At 41.5% G+C, this 17,273-nt stretch overlaps 1 protein-coding gene across 2 annotated transcripts in view; it reads left to right on the top strand.

Moving 5' to 3' along the window:
* Window positions 1-17,273, top strand: part of scube1 (signal peptide, CUB domain, EGF-like 1) — a 102,433-nt gene that overhangs the window by 16,946 nt on the left and 68,214 nt on the right. For both annotated transcript variants that reach the window (XM_041030251.1, XM_041030250.1), the window contains exon 3: window positions 2,204-2,329. In XM_041030251.1, coding sequence (XP_040886185.1) covers window positions 2,204-2,329 — 126 coding nt within the window. The remainder of the gene's footprint in view (window positions 1-2,203; window positions 2,330-17,273) is intronic.

Here is a 17,273-nt window from a genome sequence, read left to right as displayed (position 1 = left end):
TCAAGTACAGAGTCATGCTTCCTTTGTCAGAGATCAGACAAACAGGATTAAAATGCTCTGATGTGTGTTGGCGTGCGTAATTGGCTTCCGGTAAACATGTCCGTGGCGTTTCGTGGTGCAGGATGTGGCACTGATTTGGCTTTTGTGATGATGGTTTCTAACCTCTCAGATGAGGATCTTTTCATGTTGATGCCTGCCTTCTTTTGGACTCTTCAAAGACCTCATGCTTGAGCCAAAATCACCACGTTCTTCATCTGAAAGAGAGTGCTTTGTGGATAGGTCTCTGTGAATAGTGTGTAAAATGTGTAGGGGTTGTTTTCTAGCGTGTGTGATTACATTTGCATGTGTTCTGGTCTTGGTACCAGCAGTTTGCAGTTTCTTGAGTGTATGTATCTGCTTGGTGTCCAGGTCTGGCTTATGTCCACATCCAGGATATGGAGTCTGAGAGACATGTCAGTGCGTTAGCATGTGTGTCGTCCATAGCTGCTACGTGCTGGTGCCTCATCCCCAACTCTGAGCCATCAAACCTGGCAACTCAAGTCACTGACAGTTTTGCTTCCTGACAAATTATGCGATCCAACAAAGAGTCTGTTCTCATATCCCTTACAAAAAAGAAGTATACTTAAAGTTCATTTAATTAAGTAAACTTAAGTACACTTCATGCAGTAAGTATGGAGGAGTAATTAAGGACAGTGCTAACCATGTGCTGCCTACCCGCTTTGTATCTTAGTTTTCTTTTGTACTGCCACTATACTATGAACTATACAAAACTGAACATATGCTATACTGCTAGTTTACGAGTTATGTACTTCTAGCCCATTTTGTAGTTTATAAAAGTATACTTTTAATGAATGCATATAAAGACAAAGAACTGCCCAGAGATTAGTGGATGACTTGGTCTACTACCTGAGACACAGCTGTCTTATGATGACAGTGTGCTGTTAAAGAGGCTGTTCCATACTAAGAGCCTGAGGGGGCTGCTATCAGTGTCTTTAAGTCACTGATATCAACATCCATTGATGAAACTGCTGGACAAACTGAAGGACAGGTAGATGGACAGACAGGCAGGTCAGCTTGCAGGTATGTAAGAGGAATGCTGGCAGACACAAACTATAATGTGAGAAGACGCAACAGAAGAGAGTCCAGAGTGGGACGTTGAACAGGGTGCCCAGACTTTTGTGAATTTTGCATTCATCAAACTGTGGACAATTCCAAATAAGGGTCTGGGTCCTGGAATCAAGAAGCCCAGAGGGCAAATACCTGCACTGTGTCATCCTCAGAACAGAGGGAGGAGGAGGATGTGTGCTGGGGTTCTTCCTCGCTGCCTGGCAGATCTCCTGCTGTTCACACAGAGGGTAGGGGGTGGGGGGTGTGGGGGGGTGGACTGTTTATTTAAGTGGCTCTGCATGGCAACCACTTGTGAGTGGATCCTCTGAAAGCCTCTACGGGCTCAGGCCGGAGGTGGGGGTTGTTGGGGAGGGGGTGGAGGTTGTGGTAGGGTGGGCAACATCCATAGATAATTAAACACCAGCTGACGCTCTCATCTCCTTCCTCACCTTCTATCCAAACTGCCTATTCCTTACCGCCTTTGCAGTGAAGGGGAGGAACCCTTCACTGCACTGTAATGCAACTGGAGGTTTTAATGAAGAATAGCACAGATACCCAGGAACAGTGATGTTAAACTACCTGGGATACGAACTTAAAAGAAATTCATCAGGACAAAAGAGGTATTATCATTCTCTGTTTGGATGCAGCAGCCTGCTGCCTCATATCTCTTTTCTGTCATCTCTCTCTCCTACTACTACTAAACAGACTTTCATAATACTGCCACTGGTGGCACGATGTTGTGGTGGTCAGCACCGTTGCCTCACAGCAAGAAGGTTCTGGGTTTATCAGCCAGGGCTTTTCTGTGTGGAGTTTGCATGTTCTCCCCTCTGCTAGCATGGGTTCCGTCTGGGTGCTCCAGCTTCCTCCCACAGTCCAGCGACAGTCTACTTAGTTTCACTGGCAACTCTAAATTGTCCATAGGTGTGAATGTGAGCATAAGTGGTTGTTTGTCTCTATATGTCAGCCCTGTGGTGTGCTGGTGACCTCTTCAGGGTACACTCTTGCCTAGTGTCGATGCCTTAAATGTTTATTAAAAAAACATTACATTACACATCACCGACAAAGGTTCTCGCAGTAACACCTTATTGTCTTTCAGACATGGACGAGTGTGAGAACGATTACAATGGGGGCTGCGTCCATGAATGCATCAACATACCAGGAAACTACAGGTGCACCTGCTATGATGGATTCATGCTGGCCCACGATGGACACAACTGTCTGGGTAAGAACAGTCTCTTTGTTTAAATGCATTCCACCTCTATGTGTATGCTTGTGTTAAACTAGGAACTTTATACAAAAACGTCATGTCTTGTTTTAAGATAGTGGCCAAAATTAGATCCCATAAAGCAGAGGTGTCCAAACTGTTCCACAAAGGGCCGTGTGGCTGCAGGTTTTTGTTCTAACCAATCAGCAGCACACCAGACTTGACTCATTTAATCAACTGATCTCAGTCTTCAGACAGTTGATTGGTCAAACTATGTGCTCTTCATTGGTTGGAACAAAAACCTGCAACCACACGGCCCTTTGTGGAACAGTTTGGACACCCCTGCGAAAAAGGTCTTCTTTACTCCTTATCTTAGTGGATGGCAGAATGCTTGATTTGTATCTGTCTTTATACGACATCACTGGATTTTTGTCTGAATATGTTAATTGAAATACAAATGTGAACATTATATTAGAGAAATCAAGGACTGTCCTTTTGTTTTCAGTGAAATTTGAAGGATTTCACGGTCTATGGGAAGTGTCAAATGTATGGTTGTCTTTTAGTATGTGTCAGTGTCCTGTCTGTTGGTTTTAGATGATTATGTGTTTGGTGAGTGTCTCAGTTTTTATGGGTATGCATCCATCTAATTTAGAGTATGAATAGATATGTCTGTCTGTGCTTTAGAGACTATGCTTGACAGTGTGTATGTGTGTGTGTACCTGTATTTCTTAAGCACGTCTGGCTCAGCTAGCCTTTCTCCAGAGAGACCCTCTGTCATCGTTTGGAGGGTTTCCATGATTTGTGCTGTTTTATGCTCCTTTCCTCTGTACTCTTGGGAGGACGGTCAGGGTTGAAGAGTTCTCCTACAGATATCTGGCTTGGCTTCATTACTGACAGATCCAGCCCATTTAGCTCCAGTGCTGCGTTGCTGACTGAATTGTCAGCCAGAATAATGTTTTTCTCTGCCCTGTGCAAAACATTGTTCTGAAAGTATTTGCACAAACACATTTGTAAAATAAAATCAGAAACCTAAAAACCATGTCACTTTGGACTCTCTGTGTCTTTGGTGGGATATGTTTTGGCATTTCGTAAGTGTTCATGCTTTGAACCTTTGGAGATATTCAGTGAGGGATTCAGTGCTAAAAGCAGCAGCCAGTGGCGCAGAGGAGCTGCTTCATTGTGGATTCACTTTACAGGAATGACTTTCAGACAGCTGAGATAAAACAGAGTAAAATACACCCGGCCATCAGAAGTCAAAGTTTCCTCCATGTACAAGCATGGCCGAGGATGTTAATGAAAAAGCTTTTAAAGGTAGAGTAAGCGAACGACTGTTAGAATTTGAACTCAACAGAAAAATAAATTCTGCCCTCCCTTCAGTCTGCCTTTAGAAGTTTGACACCCCCCCCCCCCCCCCCCCCCCAATATAATGCGCATCGCCAAGGCAACAACACTTACAATTGGGCTAGCTGACCAAAAGAGAAATACAGTTCTGCTTGAAAGTTTGTGAACCCCTTGAGTAGTTTAGATTTTTCTGTTGTTTTACCATGATTTTCTTATTTTATCATCACCAGTTTTTATATATGAAATGTCAGGTTAATGTATAGCAATTCCATGTACTTGTTTTGAGGGAACTGTGTCAGTAGCCAGCAGAATACGTGAAACATGGAATCAGAGTGTGTGCAAAAGTAAGTGAACCCCAGCTGCATTGGTAAAATCAAGTCAGTAATAGGCTCAGGTGAAACGCATGTGGGTGCTCAAGTAATCAATTAAGCTGACCAATCAAATAAGACATCCTTAGGAAAGGTTTTAAGCAGCACTGATTAAAAGAGAGAGGAAACCAATGAAACCACTGTTGTGCCAAGGCCTGAAGCATACAGATCAACAATGCTGAGAGGAAAGGAGATGTCAGAGGACATCAGGAAGAAGGTGGTGACAGCTCATCAGTCTAGGGAAAGCTACAAGACCATCTCCAAAAGATTCCAGCTCCATCCATCCACTGTAACACAAATCATTTAAAAATGGAGGGCACTCAGCATCACTGCAACTCTGCCCAGAGGTGGACGACCATCAAAAATCTCACTAAGAAGCACCAGAAAAATAATAAATCAGGTACACACATCAACTCTAGAGAGTTACAGACCACTCTGGCAGCATCTGGGATAAATGTACATGCATCTACTATCAGGCGACAAATGAACAAACATGGCATTCATGGGAGAGTTGCTAGAAGGAAGCCTATGCTCTCAAGAATGAACAAAGTTGCCCATTTAAACTTTGCTAGACAGCACTTGGACAAACCAGAGGCCTTCTGGAAGTCCATTCTCTGGATAGATGAGTCCAAAATTGAATTATTAGGCCATAATCACAGGCGCCATGTTTGAAGAAAAGTCAACACTACATATCAAGAAAAGAACCCCCTCCCAACAATGAAGCATGGTGGTGGAAATGTGAAGGTCTGGGTCTGCTTTTCTGCCTCGACACCTGGACACCTCCATATTATCCAGGGAACCATGAAATCCCAGACCTATCAACAAATTCTTGACAAGAATCTCCTGCCATCAGTCAGGAAGTTGAAGCTTGGACAGAAATGGATTATGAGTGGGCAAAAATCCCCATAAGCAGATGAGAGACACTGTCTAGTGGTTACAGAAGACGTTTGGTTGAAATAATGGCTGCAAAAGGGGGTGTCACAAGCTACTAACTAAAAGGGTTCACATACTTTTGCACATAGCAGATTTTCAGTTATTTGAGAGATAAATTAGTTGAATAAATAATGAAAATATATCTTTTTTTCTATGTGTTCCTTCTTTGGAAGGTCTGCTTTACAAATTGGAATTTGGATGTTCATTTCATAAGGTTATTTAAATTTTTTTTACGAAAACGATGACCATGTCTGGAGGGTTCACAAACTTTCAAGCAGCATTGAATGGCAGAATCCATCATGGAAATAGATACTGTATCTCATAGTTGAAGCAAAACAATCAAATGGCATGCACTCAAACATCCGTCCATCTGTCCATCCACCCACCCATCCATCCATCAGATATACAGCTTATCCTTTTGAGGACAAGCTGACATTAGGTGAAAGGCATGATACACCCTGGGCAGGTCGCCAGACCTGAGGTCAACTCAGACTCGTCAGTTAACCAATCCTGTATGTCTTTAGACTGTGGGAGGAAGCCGGAGCACCTTGAGGAATTCCACATAGGCCTGGGGATAACATGAAAACTCAGAATGTTCTTGCTGCACCACAGTGCTGCCTTGCATTTAAACACAGCATCCAAAAAGAATTGTGTAAAAACTAGTGAGAGTTAGTTGTTTAGACTGCAGTGACAGCAGAGAGGACCGCAAGTTTGTAGCTAAGCTAACATGAAAGGTAATGTTACCTAGCATGGCATTAATCCAAGTAGTCCAAGTCCAAGTCTTTGTGGCTCTAAAACCCTTTGCACATTGCAAAAACAAATACCATGATATGAATAAAAAAAAGACTGCAAGGCTATGGGTTAGAAAACTCACTACAGTCAAACATCACCAAGTTCAAAACCTCCTGCTGCTGCTACTGCCTTAACAGGGCCATCTACTAGGCCTACCATTCTACACAATCAACAATAAAAATTCTTTACAACAAAAGACTTCACATAAAAATAGGAAAATGAACAGGAAAACATATTAAAAAATATTAATGTAACATAAGGTGGAAAATCACAGTGGAATTGCACTGCAGCCATCTTTTGGCAGTGACTGGCAGCCAACTCTCAGTCTTCCACTGGTTCCTTTTTAAACAGCTCTGCGTAGAAGAAGGGGGCATATCAAGGGAGCAAGGGAGCATCTATTTGAGATACAGTCAGAAAGTACGAGCGAAACAGAGTAGACTTTTGCTACAGCACCCAGCAGGTTGGCTAAGGCAGCTATTTCAGATTTAATGGCTTCAATATGCCCTTGATTTCCTGTAGAATCTACTAGACTCTGTAATTCTACTACACTACTTCAGTTTCTATGTCTTGAAGAGACCTGTGCTTGGTGACATTGCAAGTAAACCACTGATGGAACTGTTTTATTTGACTCTTTCCAACATCCTGCTTAACATCTAGGATGTAAAAGTAGCACTGAACAAGGAAACGATCAGACAAAGCAACAGGAATATTTTGGCATGCTTTAAAAATGCCAAAAACGGTGCTTAAAAAATAAGAATGATCAAGTCTGGCCAAAGTTAACAAATTGCCCTTGGAGTTACTCCAGGTATGCTGCCTGTCCTTCCTCTTAAAACCCTCCAGACACCACCGGAGTCTTAATGAGACACTTGAGACTGGCAGATGAAGGATGAGGCTCTAGGTGATTCCTATCTGATTTTGTGTACACTCAAAATTACCTCCCAGAAAAAAAAGATTGCAATTATGAATGACTGAACATCACAAAAACAAAATCTCATTGTATCAAGGCTCAGAGCTGGAGCATTTCCAAAAATCATTTTCAAATTTACAGGGACTAAAAGCACACAGTCTCCACCACTGTTAAATGATTTACAACTTAGAGTGACTTCTACCCGGACCAGTCCTTCCCAGTCATTCACAATGTCACTGTGAGTTTCTTGTACAAAAACCACACCCAAGTTCTTCTTTTTTTAATTTTTATCACATCACTTCTAGCTCCATTAATATTTAAAGAACCTATTTTTAGGTTCTCCTTGGAAGAGAAGGAACTTGTCGCTACAACAAAAGCACATACAACCAGCATGTGGAGAAGCATTTCTGATTTCATCTTCTTTTTCAGTTAGATGAGCTTAGACTGTTGTCACAATTTTCTTGAGCTGATAAAAAACGCGTTCGCTGAAAGCATCCTCTCCTTTCTTCAGCCATGTCATAGACCTGGCAAAACCTCTCAAATCAGAGATGAAATGTTCAGTTTTAACTGCCCATTTCTGCTTTAGATTCTCTGTCTGACAAGTCATCCAGTGCTCTCTTTGCCTTAGTATCTAACTGTTCTTTGGCTATACTGTTTTTCCTTGATTTGTTAGTTCGACTTATCTCTTCAGAGCCCACACCAGTCTGCTCTCCAGCATTAGGACGAATCAAATGTCCCTGTCCTTGAAACTGAAGTTATCAATTTTGAAACTTAAAGTGAAGCTCAAATAATTTCTGCTGCCTGTGGGAATCGTAAAGACTATATTCTACATTAGACAGTGTGCTTTAATTTTGGCAACTTGTGACCCATTAGAACCATTTTAAAGGGAGACACTTCCTGTAGTGTGACAGCTCTTTGGCCAACTCTTCATTTTTAATGAATGGATGTTCATTTTGTGAGGTCACACCAGTGCAAGAGCAGGGGTTAAAGTTATTACATACCACAACACCATTTTCAGCAGCCTTCTCAACTTTGGCCACATCATCTAGAAAAATGACAGGAATGTAGAATTATTCAGGATACTTGAGAATTTTAGTTTTGGTAAAAAAGTATAAGTCATGGACTAAGCTGTTAATCGGTGGCCGGATCTCTGGCTCCTCCAGTCCGCATGTCGAAGTGTCCATGAGGAAGATACTGAACCCAAAAAAATTGCTCATTAAAATGGACTTGAAAGGCACTACTTCATTTACACACATACAGTATTATAAAGATAGTGTTGGAGATGTTCTTTCTTTCTTTGTGACGTCTTTTATCTCTTTCTGCCGTACGTTGCCTATTTTTCCATCCCCATCTCTTAGAGTATTTGTCTTTTTCTCTCCCTTTTTCTCCCACTGACCTTCTCCACTCTTCCTGTCTGTCTGCTGACCTTGTCCCAGCTTTCATCTAATTTCCTTAATAGCTGTCTGGTGTCCTTTCCTTTTTCTTGTTCTCTGCAATAACATTTTAAATCTGTTTTTCAGAGAAATCAAAAAAATTTCTTCCCCACACTTTCAAGCATCACCTGATAATCTTGTGGCTTAATCTTTTACCCTAGCAGACTAATACATCACTGTGTCTATGGGAATTACATATAGACGTAAGTATTAATATATTTATGTGTTAATGTATTTAATGAGATGTTAACTCTCTGGGCTTGTTGACCACTGCCTCAGCTTCTTGAGAGGTTAAAGTGTTAGTTATCACTACCTAATCACTGGGTGACCTTCTTACCTTTCCAATTTGGACTTTCAATCCATTAAAAGTGAAAGTCCTGTATTGATAAGTATGATTTGTAAGTATGATCGGACTTTAAAGTTAATGTCAATCCATACCCTTATCCTCTCATGTGTTGTGGGTCTGGGAGTGGTTAGCACTGAAACTGGGAAGTACCTGAAAACTTTTAGCTGCAGCTCTTATCAACACTGCCACTGTATGTCACCAACTTACAGTGTGCCAATAATGTGTCATGGCACAGTGACAGCAAATGAATGACAACGAAGTACAATGCTGCACATCAGCATCTTGGTAATGAAAGTCCCCCCCACATCAGGCAGCAGTCAGGCCTCAGAGGACAAAACTAACTTGATGGATAGTTTCTGGATGCGGCGTCTCCATTTGGTCAGAGTGATGGGTCTGGGCTGTCTCTGAAAATTCAGCTTTCCTCCTAAATCTGTCACACACCCACTAAAGTTGCTTGACCTTGCCAATGCCTCCAAAAGTGATACAAGATACTATAACAGTCAGGCAGACTGAGAGCACGGAGGCCTTTCTTTTGGAGCAGTGACGAATACATTGCCTGCTAGATACTAGATACTGTTTTTATCTTATGGGAGCATAAGTTGTAACAGATAAGAGCCATAAATTTAGGAACAGAGGATCTCAGTTTCAGAGGATCTCAGCAAATGTGTTTGTTAGTGTATATAGTAAAATTTTAAAATGGTAAATGTACCTAATTTACATAGCGCTTTTCTAGTCTTATCAACCACTCATACAGCACTGTTTGCTAACATACACACACTTGTATACACTGATACGCAGAGTGTGGTGGTGGGGGGATTTGGGGCTCAGTATCTTGCCCAAGGACACTTTGGTATGTGGACTGGAGGTACCTGGGATTGAACCATCAACCTTCTGATTGGCGAACAACTTGCTTTACCAGTGGTTAGCTCTAGTGCCTCACAGCAAGAAGATTCCTGTCGGTAGGTGTGAATGGTTGTTTTTCTCTGTATGTCAGCCTTGTGATAGACTGGCAACCTGTTCAGGATTTACCCCACCTCTCGCCCAAAATCAGCTGGGATTGGCTCCAGCCCCCTGCCCGTTACCCTTAAGAGGTTAAACGGTATAGAAAATGGATGGATGGAATTATATTCTATTACTATTGATCTACATTACTAGATCAATAGTAAGCCCATGCTTACGTCTTGCATGGGCTCAAGTTCAATGTTCATTTTAGAAAAAAAGACCAAAACAAAACAGTTGCTTCCTAAAGTGCAACAGACAGACAGTAAACATTTCAGCAGTGGAAAAAACTTGTTTGTAAGCAGGAGTGTTGAAATGACTTATGAGTACTGTGTGGTTTTGTCTGATGCCAGGAGTACATCTTGTTTTTGCGAATGCGGCATATGTCCAACCTCATAAAACAAAATCCACAAATAGATAGGTAGGTAGGTAGGTAGGTAGGTAGGATTCTGGTAGTCCATGGAAGGCGTTGTCTAGTAGATTAGGGTTTATCATGCAAGGATCAGCCTAATTTAATCCACTTTGAGAAGACATATGACAATACAGATTGAGTAATGCGTTCTTGTGTCCTGACTCACTGATACCCTCACCAGTTTCTCTCATGCTTTATGTTTACTGCAATCACTAACTGTAGAGATAAATAGTTCCCTGTGATATAAACAGAACTTTGACAGACTGGCATGTCAGCCTGTTGTCAAACTGCAGTTCCAACCTTGGTCTTCTCGCTGCCCATCAGCATGGGACCTCAGGTGTTTGTTATAAATGTCTCGCTTTCAAGTGCCATTCATTCAGTGGGAGATTTACTGTATCACCATTGACACAAAATTAATACTGGCAATGTGTATACCTCTGCAGACACAGAGCGTCTCGGCTCTCATATTATGATGAGCTGTCATAATATCATACATCAGAGCTGTGGCTTGACTCAGCTGCGATGAGTTCAAAGATCCTGGAAATTAAAATCATATGTCGCCCACGACTGGTAGAAATGTAGAACACGCTAACCGTAATCACTCTGCTTTCTGACTCATCAATCAAAGCTGAGAATATTATGTCTACACATCTGTCCTCAGAAGACACTTGCTGCAGTCCGCCTCAGGGTTCAGGCCCTTGCTTTGACAGCAGCAGAGGCCGCATGTACTCAAGACCGAAGCTTAGAGCAGCTGGAGAGGAAATTAATAAGTGAGCTGCAGTGTTAAGTCACCATCAAAGTGCAACAGCTCCATTCGAAAACAACTTGTTTGTTTCCCCATCAAAGTTCACACTCAATTTATTTCTCATTTTTTCTCGCACGCTCTGGGAAAAACAATAAAGACCGTTGTGGCTTTTAAATAGACCCAAAGGCATGATTTTCAGCAACCTCACAACCTTGTGGTGTTTTGAATAAGCCTTGGATGACCAAAAAAAAAAAAAAAAAATGAAATCTGTTCGCGTGAGCATGCGGAAAGTCGCTCCATCGGCTCCCAGATGCACTGTGTCAACAAGTTAGGGCACTAATTGATTTAAGATTGCCTAATTGTACCCTGATTAAAGAGCGGTCTTGTTCGGTTCCTTTCTTCCTTTTGATTTCGACTTTTATTTATTTGGTTTTGGCGTGGACACAGCTGGGCTCAATGTGTCGCTCACTCTGTGCCCTCGGGTGCAATCCAGTGAGTTTATTTTCCTTCTGTTGTGTCGTTTTCATTTCACAGTGAGATCTGAGAGGTAGCTGCGGCGCGGCAGGGAGTCAGCGACCACAGTGTGTCACAGAGAGGTTCAACATGTAGCAGACGAAGGGAGAGAGAAAGGGGGGGCAGATAAAGTTTGACAAGCTCCCGTGGAGCTATCAAATCCACATTTATTTGTTTTAAATATAATGGGACAGAAAATGTGTCCCTTGTTCTTACAAAGTAAAAATGTGTCCCTTGTTCTTACTGGAAGACAGCTAGGGACACACAGCAGATTTCAGCATTAGTGGAACAATATGAAGGGATGGGCTCACAGTTATATAAAGTCTGTCTTAAAGACTCATCTGTCCATATGTACATCTAAACAGCTTTTAGCTGCTGTTATTATTTCTTCTGTGACTGTGATGTGACTCTAATGTAAGTGATAGGGGACAACATCTAAAGCCCTTGTGCCCCTAATTTATCTGAAGTTAATAATGAACTTAAACAGCCTGAGTTAGGCAGATTAAATGTTGGGTTCACAATTTTTCAAGTCTGTTGTAAGACAAGCTTCAGGTACTTTTATGGAGGTGGCGCAGCAAGTTAAGAGTGCAGCAAGTTGGACTATGGACTGCCTAGAGAGGGTCAGGAGGGCCGCCGGTTCGATTCCTCGACCAAGCACAACTGATATGGGTAGTGGTGAAGGAGATGCACCCCCTGAGCCTGACCCCAGAGCAGGCACTTAAGGCGACAATGACAAGAAAAAAACTCCCTTTTAACAGGAAGAAACCTTGAGCAGAACCTGGCTCATACAGGGGACCCTCCTGCTGATGGCTGGGCTGGGTGAAAGGAGGAAAAGGAGGAAGATAGGACAGTTGGGAATGGAGGAGAGGAGGAGAAGGACATCCAGCATATAAAACATGATACAAACAGGGTCGGCAGTGGACAACGTTAGAGGGCCAGCATTCAGATTACAGAACAGTTAGTGGATACTGTGTGCTCAGCAGATTATGATAGGAAACAGAGCACAGAAGCAAACAGCTGTCATAATTGGTAATTATTTACATTACAGTTGGCACAGAATATTAATCCAAAATGTATGTGTAGCAGAGTGGAACATTAAGCATAGTAATGTGTTAGAAATGGATAATTCTAGACAGTAAACAGGTCGGTGGAGCCAGGACCACAAACAGAGAACATGCAGCTCCAGAGCTAATCTCTCTAGCTAATTCCAGTCAGTACTCTTGCTGCAGCATTTTGGATCAGCTGGAGGCTTTTTAGAGAGTTAACTGGACATCCTGATAATAGGGAATTACAGTAGTCCAGTCTAGAAGTAACAAATGCATGGACTAGTTTTTCAGCATCACTCTGAGACAGAATGTACCTAATCTTATATTGCGCTAATATTGCACAGGTGAAAGAAGGCGGTCCTAGAGACTTGTTTTATATGCGAGTTAAAGGACAAATCCTGATCAAAAATAACTCTAAGGTTCCTCACAGTCGTACTGGATGCTAAATTAATGCCATCCAGAATAACTATATGATTAGAAAATCTGTTTCTGGGGTGTTAAGGACCAGAAGCTACAAGTCATCCAGGCCTTTATGTCTTTAAGACATGCCTGAAGTATGGCTAATTGCTCTGTTTCGTCTGGCTTCATAGATAAATATAGCTGCATATCATCTGCATAGCAAGGGAAATTTATTCCATGCTTAATAATCTTAATAAATTAATATTGCCTAGGAGAAGCATGTATAAGGTGAACAATATCGGTCTAAGCACAGAACCCTGTGGAACTCCATGACTAACTCTGGTATAAATGGAGGAATTGTCATTAACATGAACAAACTGGAATCTATCTGATAGATATGATTTAAACCAACCTTGTGCTGTTCCTTTAATCCCAATGACATGTTCTAATCTTTCCAATACTATACTATGATCAATAGTGTCAAATGCAGCACTAAGTCTCTAGTAGGTAGTAGTATCTAGTAGGACAATTATAGAGACGAGTAACTTTCACCAGTGCTATTTCTGTGCTATGATGTACTCTAAATCCTGACTGAAAAACCTCAAACAAACCGTTCCTATGGAGGTGGTCACACAACTGAGTTGCAACAGCCTTTTCAAGAATTTTAGAAGTAAAGGGGAGATTAGATATAGGTCTATAGTTTGCTAAAATGCCAGGGTCAAGAGAGGGCTTTTTAAGTAGAGGTTTGATAATTGCAACCTTAAAAGTCTGTGGAACATATCCTATTACTAAAGAGAGATTTATCTGATCTAATATGAAAGTGCAAATCAAGAGAAAACATCTTTGAGAAGTCTGGTTGGGATAGGATCCAAAAGACATGTTGATGGTTTAGATTAAGTAACTAAATTTCACTAGCTTGAGGGATAAATAAAGTAATAAACTAAAACTAACTAAAACAGATGTGAGTGGGTTGTCATAACACCTTATTTTGAAAACCGGGCGCAGTCACGTGTGTCCTTGCATTAACTTTCCCAAGTCCGACTTAATTTGATAAATTGTATATGTACCGTTAAGATTTCATACAAGACTTTCATACTGCAACACATAGTGTACTGCAGCAAGAAAAATGACAGAATCAAGTTGAAATCCCTTCATGTGAGCTTGCTCTGGGCTGTTTCAGTGTACCATTCAGAACACAGGTGCGCTCTAAATTTAAGGGGCGATTGGCTTAACCACAGTGGAATTAATCAAAATCTGTGAATGAATTAAATAAAACGTGGGAACAACTGAATCAAAACATGGGAATGAATTCATCAAAATGTTGGAATGAACTGTATCTCATGGGCACGCGATAAGATCTTAGGTTCTCAGTGTAGTAAAAACATGGACTCAATATACATACTTTTTTATTTCTATGGTCACTCCGGGGCTATGGAAAAGTTACTGTTTCTTTGTGTTTTAGTACAAAACGCCCTCTCAATGGTAATGGTACTTTTCTACTCTTATTGACTTGTACCTTGCCCAGTGACACCTCAGTACATGGATTGGAAGAGCCAGGGATCAAATCACCTACTTCCTGATTAGTGGAACTCAATCTTCCTCCTGAACTACAGCTGCCCCATACGCAATCTCAGTCTGCTGAGACTCAAAAAGGAAGATTTTACGGTAAAAAAACACTGAAACTTTGGAAAATACCCTCTTAATTTGTCAAATTCAAACTCTTGAAGCCACATATGAGTTTCAGCTAAATTCAGGAATGCACTTCTGCACAGAAGCGGGACTGTGGCTGTGACTGTGTCACCCATCTGTTACACTAGAATGATGCCTGGAAGGGATCACTTCACAGCCAGTGTAAAATATAAGAAAAATGTAAAACACCATAGTTTTCTACAAAATAACAAAGGAGGTGAGGAGCAAGGGAAGGTGACTCCAAACTGCTATGCCCAAACAGAACAGAACCAGAGTCACAGGAGTCTGGTACAAACATACAGTAACCTTTGTCAAAATCTATACATAAAGCTTGCAAAATCTGATGCATAGCCCTACATATACCTGAATAGCTACTGTATATTTTGGACAATAAAACTTCCCCCTTTATAGGTGTTCAAAGTTTATTTCAAAATGCATATGCAGCACTTTGAACTTCCAAGTCTTGTTGTTGTCCCCCATCACCCTTTCACCTCATCTCTGTCCCTTCCCTTTTTCTTGTCACCTCCTGTACTCTGCCTCCCTTTAATAACACAAGTTTACACAAGCACAATCAAACAGAAAACAGAAGAGCTCTGGTTGAAACTTGCAAAGTAGCCTTGTGGCTTTTGTTTATGCAGAAAAGTTGGCAGAGATTAGTTAGAGATGGCTGCACTTCTTCTCACTCTCTCTCAGCTTCCCTCTTTCTCCCTTCAGCCTTAAAATGAAATGCATCAGTCATATTAATGACTTCCGTTCAAACATGAGCATTTGCCTGAAATAGTGTTAGGAAGTGCAATGAAAACAAAACAAAAAAACCCAGAGTTCAGTGAGGACCCCATGACTTCTGCTGCACTAATACATGAGTATATTTAAGCATGAAGTGAAAGTTTATGGATGAGTCCAGGGTAGAAAGAAAGTAAGTGCACAAAATGACTCTCATTCATGCACCATTCAGAGTACATTTAGTGAAAATGCTGGCCATAGGGCTGACATGATTGAATGAACTGGTAGGCAACTCTGCGGTAACCAGGAAGTGTATTATAATGCTGTACTTCCAAGGTTTTGGTGAGGCTGGAATCTTGGATGTAGGTTAGCTAGGTGAGTCAAGGCTGTAAATCACTTGGATAGTAATCCTTAAATCAAATCACAAAATGGTCTGGGAACAGTGGAGTTTTGGAAATGAATCTGTAGATGCAATTCTATCCAGGATGGGCTGAATTAAAGCTCTGACTGCTTGCAGGGTCTCTGTTACTTCATGTATGAGTGGATTTACAAAGCTACAAATTCACAGTGCAAATCCCAAATGTTTTCTGATTATAAGCAGAGCTGCTAGTTCTTGAACAGAATGGGACATCACAGTAAGGGTTGCGTATTTGTGTTGTTGAAACTGTGGTAGCGGGTGATACAGGCAGACCTCAGAGAATGAAAGGATACAGCAGAATTAGCAGTTGGCAAATGTTTTGCAGAAGCTTCAACAGCTGTATACAGTAACTCCCACCAACACAGCTGTGCTGTCGATGGTTCTGTGGCAGTTATCTGTTCATCTCTGCACTGAACACAACCACTCTCTTTCTGTCCTCTGTTTTATGGCCTGTCTTCCTGTTAAATGAACTCAGTCTAGGGCTCTGTAACTGAAGGAGTGTTAGTGCTGGCGCCTGTTTTGTTCTTGGTTTTTTAAGGTCCCCTTGGAACTGATCTCCTTTCTCCTTAAATTCATGTAGGGGCCACTTTGGTGAGCAGAAATGAGAAGACGGAGAAAAGATGAAGACAGGAAGAACTGCTTGACAAAATGAGAATATTTCTGTAGCTTGCTCTCCAGTGAACAGTATATATGTATTACTGTCTCTCTGAGCGGTGTGAGGCAAGTAGGAGAAGATGGTACAGATCGAAGAGGAGGCTCAGCATTTAACACTGGACTCTGTAGATTAAGAGTACAAATACTTGTCTTTTCTCTCTAGCTCTTCTACCCCTGTCACCCACCAAGGGATAGCATGATACTGAAGTGTTCCCCTTCTCTCCACGCACTGTTCTAACAAGGCTCTGGAAGGCTCTGTCCACTCCGCAGGGGTTTAACAAGCCCACCGCCTCCTTCTAAAAGTAGAGCAATGAATTTCCTGGCAAATCTGCAAAGGGTTAGTCCCACTGGAGCTCCAGTGAACCCAGGCAGACAGGAAAACACAAGTTAAGACAGCATCACATAAAGATAAAGACAAAGGATATGTTTGTCGTCTGCTCACAACTTTCAGATGTTGGGACTGCAAAGGTCGTTTTTAATACATCCTTAACATGTTGATGTTCACTGAGACAAATGAAGGATGAAACAGAGTGGATGGTCGCATGTTTAGATTAGGAAAGAGATTTTACAAAGGGGCTATGGGTATAAATATGCTCCAGCTTGATGAGTGGAAAAATAAAATTGGAAGGGGAAAATTTTATCTGGATCTTTGTTCTCTCCCCATTTTTGCCATCAGATCATATGCTGTACAAATTAGTTCCTCTCAAGCTTACCTGACATTCACCTAATTTATACCATCTATACAGGAACAGCTGTCAAATGGAACTCTGAACTTTAGTCTCTTTATGTCACATTGCTTTTGTCCTTGCTTGATGTAACCATTTGGTATAAACAGATATAGGCTAGAACAAGGTTGGACATCATATTCAGCATATACTTTTGTGTAACCTTTCTGCAAGGTTAACCTCAGAACCTCAGTCTAATCACAATGCAAAGTCATCCTGGTCAGGCATGGGGTTTACACACACACACAGGCTTTTTTCACTATCTCTGTGGGGTGCACTCATTGACAATGCATTTCCTAGCCCCTTACCTTAACCTTAACCAATATCAACTTAATGCCAGACCTTAACCTTTACCCTAACCTAACTCAAACCAAAACCCAATTGTAACCATAACCCTAAAACCAAGTCTTAACCCTCAAAAAGCTGAGGGGACCTCAATTTTGGTCCCCACAGTGATACGAGTACTCTCTAGGATATTAAAACAAGCCCATAAACACACACACATGGGCAGCCCTGTCT

The sequence above is a fragment of the Toxotes jaculatrix genome, chromosome 22 (genome assembly GCF_017976425.1).
Source record: "Toxotes jaculatrix isolate fToxJac2 chromosome 22, fToxJac2.pri, whole genome shotgun sequence".
Lineage (NCBI taxonomy): Eukaryota > Metazoa > Chordata > Actinopteri > Toxotidae > Toxotes > Toxotes jaculatrix.
The sequence above is the reverse complement of the archived record's forward strand: the minus strand, read 5'-3'. Positions and strand labels throughout refer to the sequence as shown.